At 39.6% G+C, this 12,275-nt stretch overlaps 1 protein-coding gene across 2 annotated transcripts in view; it reads right to left on the minus strand.

The window, feature by feature from the left end:
• The window catches only part of Upp2 (uridine phosphorylase 2), a 36,502-nt gene extending 25,777 nt beyond the window's left edge, over positions 1-10,725 (minus strand). The window contains exons 1-2 of one of the 2 annotated variants that reach the window (XM_027420393.2): positions 10,661-10,725; positions 1,826-1,943 (exon numbers count right to left, since the gene is read on the minus strand). In XM_027420393.2, coding sequence (XP_027276194.1) covers positions 1,826-1,943; positions 10,661-10,722 — 180 coding nt within the window. In that variant the 5' untranslated portion in view covers positions 10,723-10,725. The remainder of the gene's footprint in view (positions 1-1,825; positions 1,944-10,660) is intronic. The other variant, XM_035446017.1, reaches the window with a different exon arrangement.
• Positions 10,726-12,275: the final 1,550 nt, after the last annotated feature.

Consider the following 12,275-nt stretch of genomic DNA (forward strand, 5'->3'; position numbering starts at 1 on the left):
CTCGGGGAAGTCACTGTGAGGCATGAACCTCACACCTAGCATTTGAACTCAGTCCAGTCCAGTTAATGAGTACCAAAGTTGACTTGTTCAAAGATTCCTAGAACCTCAAAATTAGACTCAGTCAAAGTGACAGAGGTTACATAAAAAAGGTAAAGCAGAAAAGGTAGCTGGTACACAAGGGCAGGGAGCTGCAGTCTGGAGAGCAGTGGGGACACAGGCTGTGCTGCTGCCTGGAAACCCTCCCACACTCACATGCTCCTTCAGAGATGGAGGGAGGGGGCTGCCGAGCACAGACAATGGGCATCCCTGATGCACTTGCTTCTGTCCTTCTTCTTTGCCTTCCTCTCTTCTTCTACCTAAACTCACCCTCTTTAGCTTCTTTTTCACATGTTCCCCATTTAAACTTTGGGGAATTCTGATTTCCTGCAACTCAGAATTCACCCCGCACAATGAATAACATCCCTGGGAAACTGGGATCTGTTCTTAGAAGAACCTGGTCTGGTACCAGCGCTGCCACACAGGAGTAACTTTAACTCTTTCTAACTACTGTGAGTTCATTCCCTTCGACCATATCTGTGAATCATTCTAAAGTAATATACCTATATGTGAAAAATCCTTACAAGAAATACTATCCACTGGAGTCCTGTTTCTAATGGGAAACATTTGCTACAAAAGCTAGAAATAGTATATATAAATTATGAAACACCTCTTGACCCCATGAGCAATGGATTTCAAACAAAATGGAATAAATGGGAAAGTAGTAATAACATAATGTTAAACAAAAGGATACAGCGTGGCAAGTTATATCATTAAACCTTTTTTTTTTTTTTTTAAGGTGGCTTATCCCAGGCTGACCCTGAACTTGCTATGTAACTAAAGATGACCTTGAGTGTGAACTTCTGATCTTCCTGCCTCAACCTCCCAAATTTTGGGAATACAGGCTTTCACCACTACACCAGTCTATTCCCTCAGTCTCATTATAAATATTTTAATATTTTTTCATTAAAAAGGAATGGAAGAAGCAGTGTGAAGTTGATATGCTCAAAGCACATTATGTGTTTGTAAGAAAGTGTCCTTATTGTACATGTCTTTTCCATGTAGAATAAATATATGCTGATAGAAAAAAGCAAAGGAATGAATAAATGAAATGGAAGAAAAGAAAGTGGGCAGATGATGTCCAGGTCTAAGAAGTAGGACAAAAAAAGTAGGACTATAAGGTATATTTTTAAAAGCAGAATGCTCTTTTCTATGTTTTCCTAATTTGAAATAAGGAGTAAAAATTGCTTTTACAATTTATGTATAATATAAAAATAAGTAACAAAGTAATATGATTCTCTCATTATCCTATAAACAATTTTCTCATGAAATATTTCTTATAACATAATAAAATCTTAACGATACAAAGTATGGACAATGGCCATTTTTGAGAAGAGAATAGAGCACTATTAGTCTTGAATTCTTTCACAATTTAATAAGATGAGAATTAGGTTCAGCAATAAATGTATATGTTGTGACCTGAATCTGTTAAGACATAATAAATTCTGAATACCCAACAGCATTGTCAATAAAATTATATTTATCTCTAGGGAACACAGCGGCCAAGTAATCATGTTTGCATTGGATTTAGTTTGGAAATCTTTCTGTCTTGTTGGGAAGAAAAATGATTGCTCATGATGCCTCATTCTAAATTAGAGTGGCTTCCCGTGCTTTTGGGGCCTCTGACATGTTTCTTGGCAAGGTTGTGAAGTTTGCTTTGGGAAAAATGGGAAGGAAAAATCAGCAAAGGAAATACAGTCATTTTCCTGACATTCAAAATATTTTTTACCTTTACATCCCCAAACATTGCTGGAAGGTTGTGTGTTTTGGTTCCTAAATCCAAGTGGTAGAGAATATCTTCATCCATAGCATCCAGGTAAGGATTCTTAACATATACAGACCTTTTTCTGGGGAAAAACCACATAAAAACACAAAGAGGGTGTCAAGACATTTGGAGAGAAAGCACACCTGAGATGGGATAACAGGCTACAGCTGTGATCATCAATAACACAAGGAATGCACAGGAATTTCTCAATTAAATATTATGAATAATATTTGTTTTATAATTACTGTGTATCACACTTAGAATTAAGCATAAAAACTATACCATACCAAGATACTGATGAAATAAATACGCTAATCATATAACCACCCCACTAGACGTGTTGTGGAATAATCTTTTTGTTCACTGTGAAGATTTGTCACTCTGATTGGTTTAATAAAAAGCCGAATGGCCAATAGGTAGGCAGGATTCTTCAGGCACACAGGACAATGAGAAGAAGGAGAGTCAATAGACAAGACAGAGGGAGCAAGACATGCAGGAGGACAGGTAAATGCCACGAGTCACATGGCAACACACAGATAATAGAAATGGGTTAATTTAAGTTATAAGAGTTAGTTAGAAACAAATCTATCAACTGAGTTTTCATAATTAATAATAAGTCTCTGTGTCATGATGTGGGAGCTGGCTGTCAGGACAGAAAAATCCACTTACAAGATGAGTAACATTAATAATCCAACTTACAAATGACAATACTGAGGCTCTTAGAAGTTGAGCACTCCCATGTAACCAGGAAATCTACCGGCATCTCTACTGAGTTCACTATGTCCCTATCGTCATCCTCTTACTATGAGGCTGCATAATATAGGGACATGTCTCTCAGACTACATTTGTTCTGATGCTAAATCAACTGGACATACACCTATTGTGCAAGCAAGCTAAATTTGTCCTTCTGTTCCCTCATCTGTGAAGTTAGAATGGTGAAAACTGCCACTTGGCAAGTTTGTGAGCCCTGAATTTCATAATTATAAGGCATTGGGGTGTGCACTTAACCTTCACGCATGAGACCCAGCACCTCCCCACACACTCAGAGAGACAAACAGACAGAGACAGAGAGGCAAAGAGACTGAGGCAGAGAGACACAGGGAGAGCTTATTTAAAAAATGCCTTATGTACAGTGATAGAGTAAGTCACCCTCATCGCAATATTTTGAGGCTTTATTGAGATCAACCAGAGAAAGCAGAGTGTGGCTCCAAGTGCTATGTGTTTGTGACCCTCCAATTCTTTTTCCTTTGGTGTACACTGCTAGGCTAACCCCTTCCCCTATGAGATAATGTCATATGGCTGAGTTTGTTCCAAGGGGATGTAGGAAAGTGACTCATCTGCTTGTACTCCTTGGCTTTGGGATACATTTTCTCAGTGGCTATATGGAGTCCATACTCTTCACCCATCAACATAGTTTGCAATGAGCACGAAGCCACTGAGCTCAGATGGTATTAGTGTCTGGCCATGGAGAGGTTGCTGCTTGTGAACAGTGAACTTGGAAATGATCCCTGTTCCATTAGAAGGTTTAAATGAGAAATAGACCTCAGAGGATAGTGAGGTAGATGCAAGGAGATCAACAGGCTCCTAGGGAATGTGAGTTGGGGTACATCACATAAAAAAAGGAGGACTAGGTACCAGCCTGGAGAAACAAAGTTAGCTAACCAAGAAAAGAAATGCTTAAGATGAAACCTAAAGAATGGCTAAGGGGCTTGAGGGAGGTGGAGATAACAGGGGAAAAGAGCTCATCTTAATAAACACATAAAACAAAAAATTCAAATCTGTTGTTACAAGAAATATGAAATATAGAAGCAGAAGGTGAGAGAAGATGAACCCTTTAGCCAAGCATGGTGATGCAAACACTTACTCCCAGCACTCTGGAGGCAGAGGCAGGTTGTTATCTGTGAATTTGAGGCTAGTTTGATCTGTATTGTGAGTCACAAGCTAGCCAGGTCTACATCGTGAAACAATGTCTCAAAAACAAACAAATTTTTCTTTTATTTTTAAGAAAGCCCTTTAATCCCGTGTTGGTGGCATATGCCTTTAATCCCAGCACTTGGGATGCAGAGGCAGGCACATCACTGTGAGTTTGAGGCCAGCCTGGTCTCCAGAACGAGTGCCAGGATAGACTCCAAAGCTACACAGAGAAACCCCGTTTGGAAAAAAACAAAACAAAACAAAACAAAACAAAAAAGAAAGGCCCTTTAATGCAGAAAATGTCCAGTAGCATTCTTCCATTGGCACGAGAAGAGCATGAGAGGGGTACGAAATGGAAAGACAAACTTGCCCCAGAGAGGGAAGAATGATGATAGACTTAGAAGCTTCGCTTGGCATCAACCCATCGCTCCATTACCCAGGATGTTCCAGTAGCTTCTCATTTACCTCGCATTCTGGAGCCAACATCCCACTCAAGGCCTGAACACAGCACCCATCCTAGTCGTGCATGGCTGCCAAACCCCTGCCCTTCCTCCACTGCACCCTGCACTGGCAGCAAGGGAAGCTTCCATAGCTTCCATAGCAGTTTCCCACGTGTTCCAATGAGGAGACATCTATCAGCATCCCATCTCCATCTCTGCGTACTTCTTGGCTTCCTTCTCAACTTTTCTGGTGCGTACGTGTGAGTCTGGATGTACTTAGGTAAACAATTTATGAATCTTGTGGTCTTTTTCTTATGCCAGCATTTCATATAAGCAACCAGGAAGAATTGCCTGGGTGGATCTTCTTTCAAAAATCCAGATTTAGTTCTCTTTCTCTCCTCCCTTTTCCCATCTCTATCTCTCCCTGTGCGTGTACACAGCTTTATGATACTGGTCTATGGAAACACTTTGAGTATCTTTGCCGTTGAGAACCCCACCAACCATGCTAAACATATGACTTCCTTTCTACCTAAGGCCACTGACCCAACCAACCCCCATCACCAGCTGGGTGGCCAGTCCTTCCTTTCTCATTCAGTAAATCGATGTAATACAAGGCAGTGAGCTGCCCCTGCAGGTGGGAGACTAATTCAATCTAACCCTATACTTACAAAGCACAGTCCTTACAACCTTCATTCACTTTGTCATAATATACTCCTTTGGTGATAACAAAGTACCTGTCCCATGCTGCAGTGGATCAAGATGTCTTACCAAGAATCCTCCCCCCCCCCCCGGCCCTATAAACACTTTAAACCATCTCAACAAGCCTCATGACCTCACATATCTCCAGTGACTCTAATCTGATGCGAGCTATGCTTTAAAAACCACCAAGGGGGAAACATTGGTGACTGGACCGAAATTGGGATGCTCAGAAAGTGTTTCTTTTTTAATTTTGCCAACAAATGCTTTGCCAATGGTGAGAGCTCCTGCTGGAAGCCTTTGTTCACGAACTGTTCTTTACCCTTCCTGTTCACTTATCAAATTCCTATTCATTCATTCGGGCCAGCTCGAACACATCTTCCAGGAGAGTTTTCTAAGCAGTCTTTATCCCTAATCGATGTCTTTCCCTCCATGTGTTCCTTACACATCTATTTTGTGCTAATGCTGTTAATTTTCTGTCTCCTCAGAAAGAGTGTAAATTCCTTGATGCAAACTGTCTAGTGCATCTTTCTTTAATCTCTAAGACTTAACAAATCCTATTTGTTAACCTAAATTTAACTGTTCAGAAAGTGGAACAAAATACTATTGTTTTTTTTTTCCCCTTAAAGACATTAGAAGTAAAAGGTTCTCAATTGGTTTGTGAGTCATACCTCATTCGGAAAAAAGAGAGAGAGAGAAGTTACTCCATGGTGTTGCTGTACTGTCACTTCAGAACAAGCTCCTGTGTCAGAAGCAGGACAGATAACCTTGCTGCAGCTAGGAGAAGCTGCAGCCAGGAAGAGCAAGTCGGACTCCCTTCTCCACCACCACCCCATCTCCCACCACCCTATGCAGAATGTGCTGAGTGAAGCATGGGGGCATCACAGCCTGCCTCAGGAAGCCGGTTAGAAAGACAAACCATTGACTCAAAGCCTGCATTTTAATAAGCCCAACTAATTCATATGCACACTAGAGTTCGAGAAACACTGCCACTCACTTTCCCTTCCAAATTCAATTTTTACTTTTTATTTCATTCTGCCAAAGCTGATTTCATGACCATGAGACTTTCCTTTGGATTTCCTGCCGTGTCAACAAACCATAGCACTAAGAAACACACTCATTCATCTCCAGCCACTCTTTGACTGCTTATCAGAACCACTGGGGGAATTTTAAAGCCTCCTGGAGTCTGATATTGGCAGATTCTTGTCTCCTGGGCCATGGAAAAGCACTTGGAAGACAACCAAAGAAGGCTTTGGGCTGTTTGAATCTTTTTTGTTTCCGTACAAATTTTAGGGTTCTATTTCTCTGAAGAAGGCCATTAGAATCTTGATTGGAATTATATTGAATCTTAGGCCACTTTGTATAGTATTGACATTTCAGCAGTATCAAGTCTCCCTGTCCACAAACATGAGATATCCATTCACCTATTTACATCTTCTTTGTTGTCTTGAGTTTCTTTTGTTGGTACTTTATGGTTTTCAGTATACAGATCTTTCCAGTATATAATATTGTACTCTGTTTAGTTGGGATTGTTTTATTAAGCTCATTTCCAGGTAGTTTCTTGTTAGTTTATAGAAACAATGTTAATCTTTACTTGCTGAGTTTATAACCTACAAATTTTATCAGTTCTAGTAGGTGTTTGGGTTTTTGGTGGTGGTGGTGGTGGTGATGGTGGTAGTGGTGTGTGTGTGTGTGTGTGTGTGTGTGTGTGTTTAAAATAACAAAGCTAGAGACATCACAGTCCTTATCACAGACTTTAAAGAGTGTTGATACCTAGGTCCCTTCTCAACATTTTTGATTCAAGTGGTAAAGGACACCTGGAGCTTCTAAACCTACTGATCCCCACCTTTTCTGTGTTTAAGAAGAAAATCTCAAGAAAGCCTAGTCATTACTTACATTCTCTTGTATGATATTTGTTATAATAGTCCCTTAACCAGTGGTTCTCAACTTGTGGGTCACGACACCCATGGGTTGCATATTAGATATTTACATTATGATTTATGACAGTGGCAAAATTACAGTTCTGAAGTAGCAATGATATGATTTTATGATTGGGGGTCACTACAACATGAGGATCTGTATTAAAGGGTCACAGCATTAGGAAGGCTGAGGACTACTGCCCTTAACACACTTGGGAGAAACCCTTTGATTTTCTTGATGTCTGATTGCTCATTAGAGAAGCTGACCCAGAATGATCCTAAATTCAAGGCCAGATTAGGCTGTACAAAAGGTTTCAAGCCAGTGAGTGCCAAACAAGGGGACACTGCCTAAAAATAAAGAAGCAAACTAAAACCCACAAGTGATTGCAATCAAAACAGTGTGACACTGGCATATCACTGAAGGAAATAAAATAGTAGATCCAGAAATAGATCCAGTTATTAATGGACAGTTGGCATTTGACAAAGCTGCCAAGCACACACAATGAAGAAAGGAAAAGGTTCTCAATAAATGGTGTTATGAAAACCTGATATCTACCTACAAAAGAATGAAATTGAACATGATCATGCACCATGTCCAAATGTCAACTCAGAGTAGACAGCAGCTGCACCTGAATCGGTGTCAAGAGAAAAGCACAGACAAAAAACTCCACTGCATTTGTTTGGAAAGTAGTCACTCAAGTAGGATTCCATAAGAAAAAGCAAGCAAACAAACAAACACATGAAATTATACCTAACTAAAAAAAATCTGCATAGCACAGAAAACAGCCATAGAGTGAAGAGACAGCCCATGGGTTTGGAGAAAGTATTTGCAAAGTACACCTGTGACAGGACCCTATTATCCAAGGTTAATGACTCAATAGCAAAGAAGTAATAGCATAGCCCAACGATTTGGACATTCATTCTCTGTTGTGGAGTATTATTTTAAGGTGTGTTACATTTGTTTATGCTGTGGAATATTTGTTTAATATTTGTTTAATATGTTGCATTCGTTTAACTCTGTAATGTTGTGTTACTTTGCCTGTCTAAAACACCTGATTGGTCTAATAAAAAGCTGAACGGCCAATAGCAAGGCAGAGGAAAGGATAGGCAGGGCTTTGGGCAGAAAGAATAAATAGAAAGAGAAAATTTGGAAGAAAAAGATCAATGAGCAAGAAAAGAAGGGGCCAGCCACACAGCCAGACACAGAATAAGAAGAAAAGAAAAGATATACAGAAATAGAGAAGACAAAAGCCCAGAGGCAAAAGATAGAAGGGATAATTTAAGTTAAGAAAAGCTGGCTAGAAACAAACAAAGATAAGGCTGGGAATTTATAAGTAAGAATAAGCCTCTTAGTCTGTGATTTGTTCATTTGAACTGGGTGGTGGACACCACCCCAAAAGAACAAAGAGCCAAACAAGTAAAGAGTAAAAAACAGCCAACAACAATTCTCAAAAGATTCAGATGGCTGACAAGTATATTTAAATTTATCAATATTCCTAATTATTAGGGAAATGAAAATTCAAAACAATTCAGCATGTCTTCACACCCATTAGAATTACTATCAAAGCCCACTAATAACAGATGTTGACAAGGAATAGAGGCAAGGAATAGAAACTTTGTATTCTATTGGTGGACACATAAACTAATATGGCTAGTCTGGGAAAATATTTTGGGGCGACAAAAAACTGAAATAGAAGTATCACATAATACGGAATTTTCACTTTTGTTATTTATGCAAAAGAACTGAGATTGGTGTGTCAGAGTGATCTCTGTACTCCCATGTTTATTATAGCACTATTTCCAATAGTGACATATATAGTTACTTAAATATTTATATATGTTATGAATATATTATAAATGTATTTATATGCTTATAAATATATTCAAGATGGAGTACTATTCAAACTTTTTTACAATTATTTATTTGTGGGTATGAGTGTGAATGTGCACACACAACAGAGTGTGTATGTAGGAAACCCAAGGACAACTTGTGGGAGTCGTTTCTATCTTTCCATGATGTGGGACCTAGGTACCCAACTCAGGCCATCAGGCTTGGTGTCAAGTGTTTATTTGCCCACTGAGCCATCTCACTGACCTCTCAGCTTTTATACAGAAGAACATCCTGTCATTTGTGACCTGGCTAGAACTGGAAGCATGTTAAGCTTAGCACCAGCCCAGAAAGACAAACACTTAGCAGCCTCTCTCTATGTGGGCTCTAAAACTGTTAATCTCACTAAAACAGAGGGAAGAGTGGTGGATATCAAAGGCTGGAGGCTAGGGAGGTATGGAAAGAGATGCTAAAAGGGAACACAGACACAGTGACATTGAAAGAAGCAGCTTAGTGATCTATACGTCTTGCCTGGTAACCACAGGGAATACATATATATTCTTACTACCAAACAATGGGAAATGGGTGAGGTGATGGATATATTGGCTAGATCAATAGAATTTTCTACAACACATGCATAGGTCAAACCTCTCTCTGGGCTGAGGATATAGAACAGTGACAAAGTACTTATCTAGTAGGCATAAGGTCTTGGTCAGTCCCTAACACTGCAAGCCAACTGAACAAACAAACAAAGGCCCATCAACACATTGTACCCATAAATATGTCAATTATCACTTTCAACTAAAAACAAATAAATGAATGTCTTTAAAAGCATTGAGGAAAGGCTTGCCTGAGACTTCACGCCAAATTCAAATCCATATGAAGCTGGCTCTTCCAATGCTTTGTTCTTTCTAAAATCTGTAGCTAACACCAAATAGACTCCCACGTACTGTTTCCTCCTCAAAACTTTTTTTAAAGCCTAACTTCACTCTTTTTCCTAACTCATGCTCTAAATATTGGTCACCAAATAAAAGTGCTAACTGGGAGGCTTTCCCTTGGCTTCCTTGGCTTCCATGAAGGAATGAAAGTGGCAAGAGAGGTCTGTTTGAGCTTGCGAATGGAGTGCTGTCTGTACGCTTACATCACGACATTTCCCACAATTCTCGGCAAGTCAGAGGGAACTTACAAAAATTCCTTAAGTGTCATGAAGACTAATGCTCTATTATGTTCTGTTAACCTGAGGCAGAAATTAGAGTTTAATTTTCAGGCAGCTTTGGCAGATTTATGCCTACCTATGTGATGAATAACATCCATGGTATTTCAGAAGTCGATTCTATGTCAAGTCTGTCTATCACAAAGCATATGAAATTATCCCATGACACACTCAACACAGTTTAAATGCCATAGGCACTACCAGGCCCTTTTATTATTTCTCATGTGTAGCCTTTGGTCCTGGAATTAAATTCTGAATTCAGGGCACAGTGAATTCCAAGCTGTACTTTGAATTTGTCTGTTCCTGTGGGTTGGTTAAACTTCTTACGGTTTTTGTATGTTCTTTTGACCTACTTTCTTTTCTATATGTTATTATTATGTGTATTATTTATTATTTTTTATAAAATTATGTGGCAGTGGACATGCTAGGAGGCACATGTGGAGGTCAGAGGACAACTCTGTGGAGTCGTTTCTCTTCTTCCACTGTTACATGGGTTCTGGGGGTGAACTCAGGTAGCCAGGCTTGCTCAACAGACACCTTTATCCACTAAGCCATCCCACCAGTCTCTACTCTATGTTCTCACATGAGCCAACTTGCCAACTCCACAGGTATCAAAGAAGAAAAATTTACAGTGCTTTTATGTCGATTTGTATTATGGACAGTATTCCAATTATTTAATGTCCAGTGTGAAAAGAAGTATAAAACTCTGAGGGTATGTCTATGAGCACTTAAAATAAAATACGAGGCACACTCACCTGGCTGAAACAAGAAAAGATCAAAATTACTCACCCCTCATATGTATTCTTGTCTGGTCTCATGCGTCTATTAGAAGCAGGTAAAATGGAAGCCATTCTCTGCAGTGCAAGATATCGGGGAAAAGCACTATTAGGGCCTGCTGTTAAATTACAGATCCAATAACAGCCACACAGCTCCAAGTTAGACTAGCACCGTCCCTTCAAACTTAGGTTTCCTTCTGAAGTTTTCTTCTAAAATTTTCTCTGTGCATTTTAAGCCACTTTATCAATTTCGAAACACCATCCCAGGATGGCCTTTTATATGACAGCCAAGCTCTCAGAGCATCATTCCCCCAAGAAGATAGGTTCCTTTGGAAGGTGTGGCATCCTTTCTCTTTGACCAGGTTGGTTAGCTTATCAGATTTGATCACTGAACCTTTCCATGGCATCTGACTTCGGTCCCAACGTAGGGCTGGCTTGACACACCGACTTATTTGCTTTGAAAACAACTGAATATGAACACAAGCCTGCTTTTGGCTTCCATGCCAACCTCATCAAAAATGTGTCCAGTACACGTGAGAACTTTCAGTTCTCAAATACTCCATTTTCCAATTCTTTCTCACTACTTGCCAATTGGTTTTTTGTTCTGTGTGATTACTAGTTAGGAAAACATCCAAAGTCAGGACCTAAGAAATCCTCCTAGTTGGAACTTTGCCCTCTCAGTTCATACAAAAGGTCCGATGGTTAAACAAAGCTGCTTTCCTAGGGCCTCTTCATTTAACTGAATACTAAGTTGATTCTACTGTCCACTAAAACATGTCTCTGGGTGTCAATGCAGGTAGAATAAAGAATTATAGCTTAGCATTTTCAGAAAAGAGAGTGTTTTTTTAAGTAATTTATTAATTGGTAGCCTGCTGTGATTGTGAAGACCTATAATCCCAGCACTTAGGAGTCAGGATAGGATAATTGCTGGAAGCCTGAGGGCAGTCTGATCTACAGAGTTCCACAACATATACAGGCATAAAGCAATCCCTGTTATAGAAAGAAAGAAGAAGGGATGAAGAGAAGGAAAAAGAAGGGTGAGAGGGAAGGAAAAAGAGAAGGAAGAAATAGGAGAAATATGAATTCACTGTTTGCTGGTGCATTTCATTCAGGAGTAAGGAAATCTACTTCATCATGGCCCTTTCTCTCATGGTTCCTATGGGATTCTGTATGGAGCACCAGTTCAAGAACCTCAGTGCCATGGGTTTTTAAGCAAATCAGAACTTAAAATATTTGCAAATGTCAAATAGAAGATATATGGCATTTCCTGATGTGTGTGGATTTCTCTTTAAGAATGTACATAATAGACAAGAAGCAAGTACCCTGGATCTTAACTTCTGCTGAAGACCATTTTTTTTTAAAACACTCAAATTTCTTCTTGTTTTTTCTTTTTTGACTTCTTTTGGTTCATAGTAGACAGTCAGCAAAGTTTTCAGAATGGGAAGGCAAACACATGTTGGGGAACAACCAAGGTAACCGAGCCCTGGTGTGGCCACTGCCCACCAGGCACTTGTAATTTTACGCAAATTATCTAAGAACCATTGCGAAAGTTATCTTAGGAAAGGTAATGATAGTCATGAGACAGAATAACCATGGACTTGGGTGTTGCCTTGGAACTTGGGACCTTG

The sequence above is a fragment of the Cricetulus griseus genome, chromosome 6, assembly GCF_003668045.3.
Source record: "Cricetulus griseus strain 17A/GY chromosome 6, alternate assembly CriGri-PICRH-1.0, whole genome shotgun sequence".
NCBI lineage: Eukaryota > Metazoa > Chordata > Mammalia > Rodentia > Cricetidae > Cricetulus > Cricetulus griseus.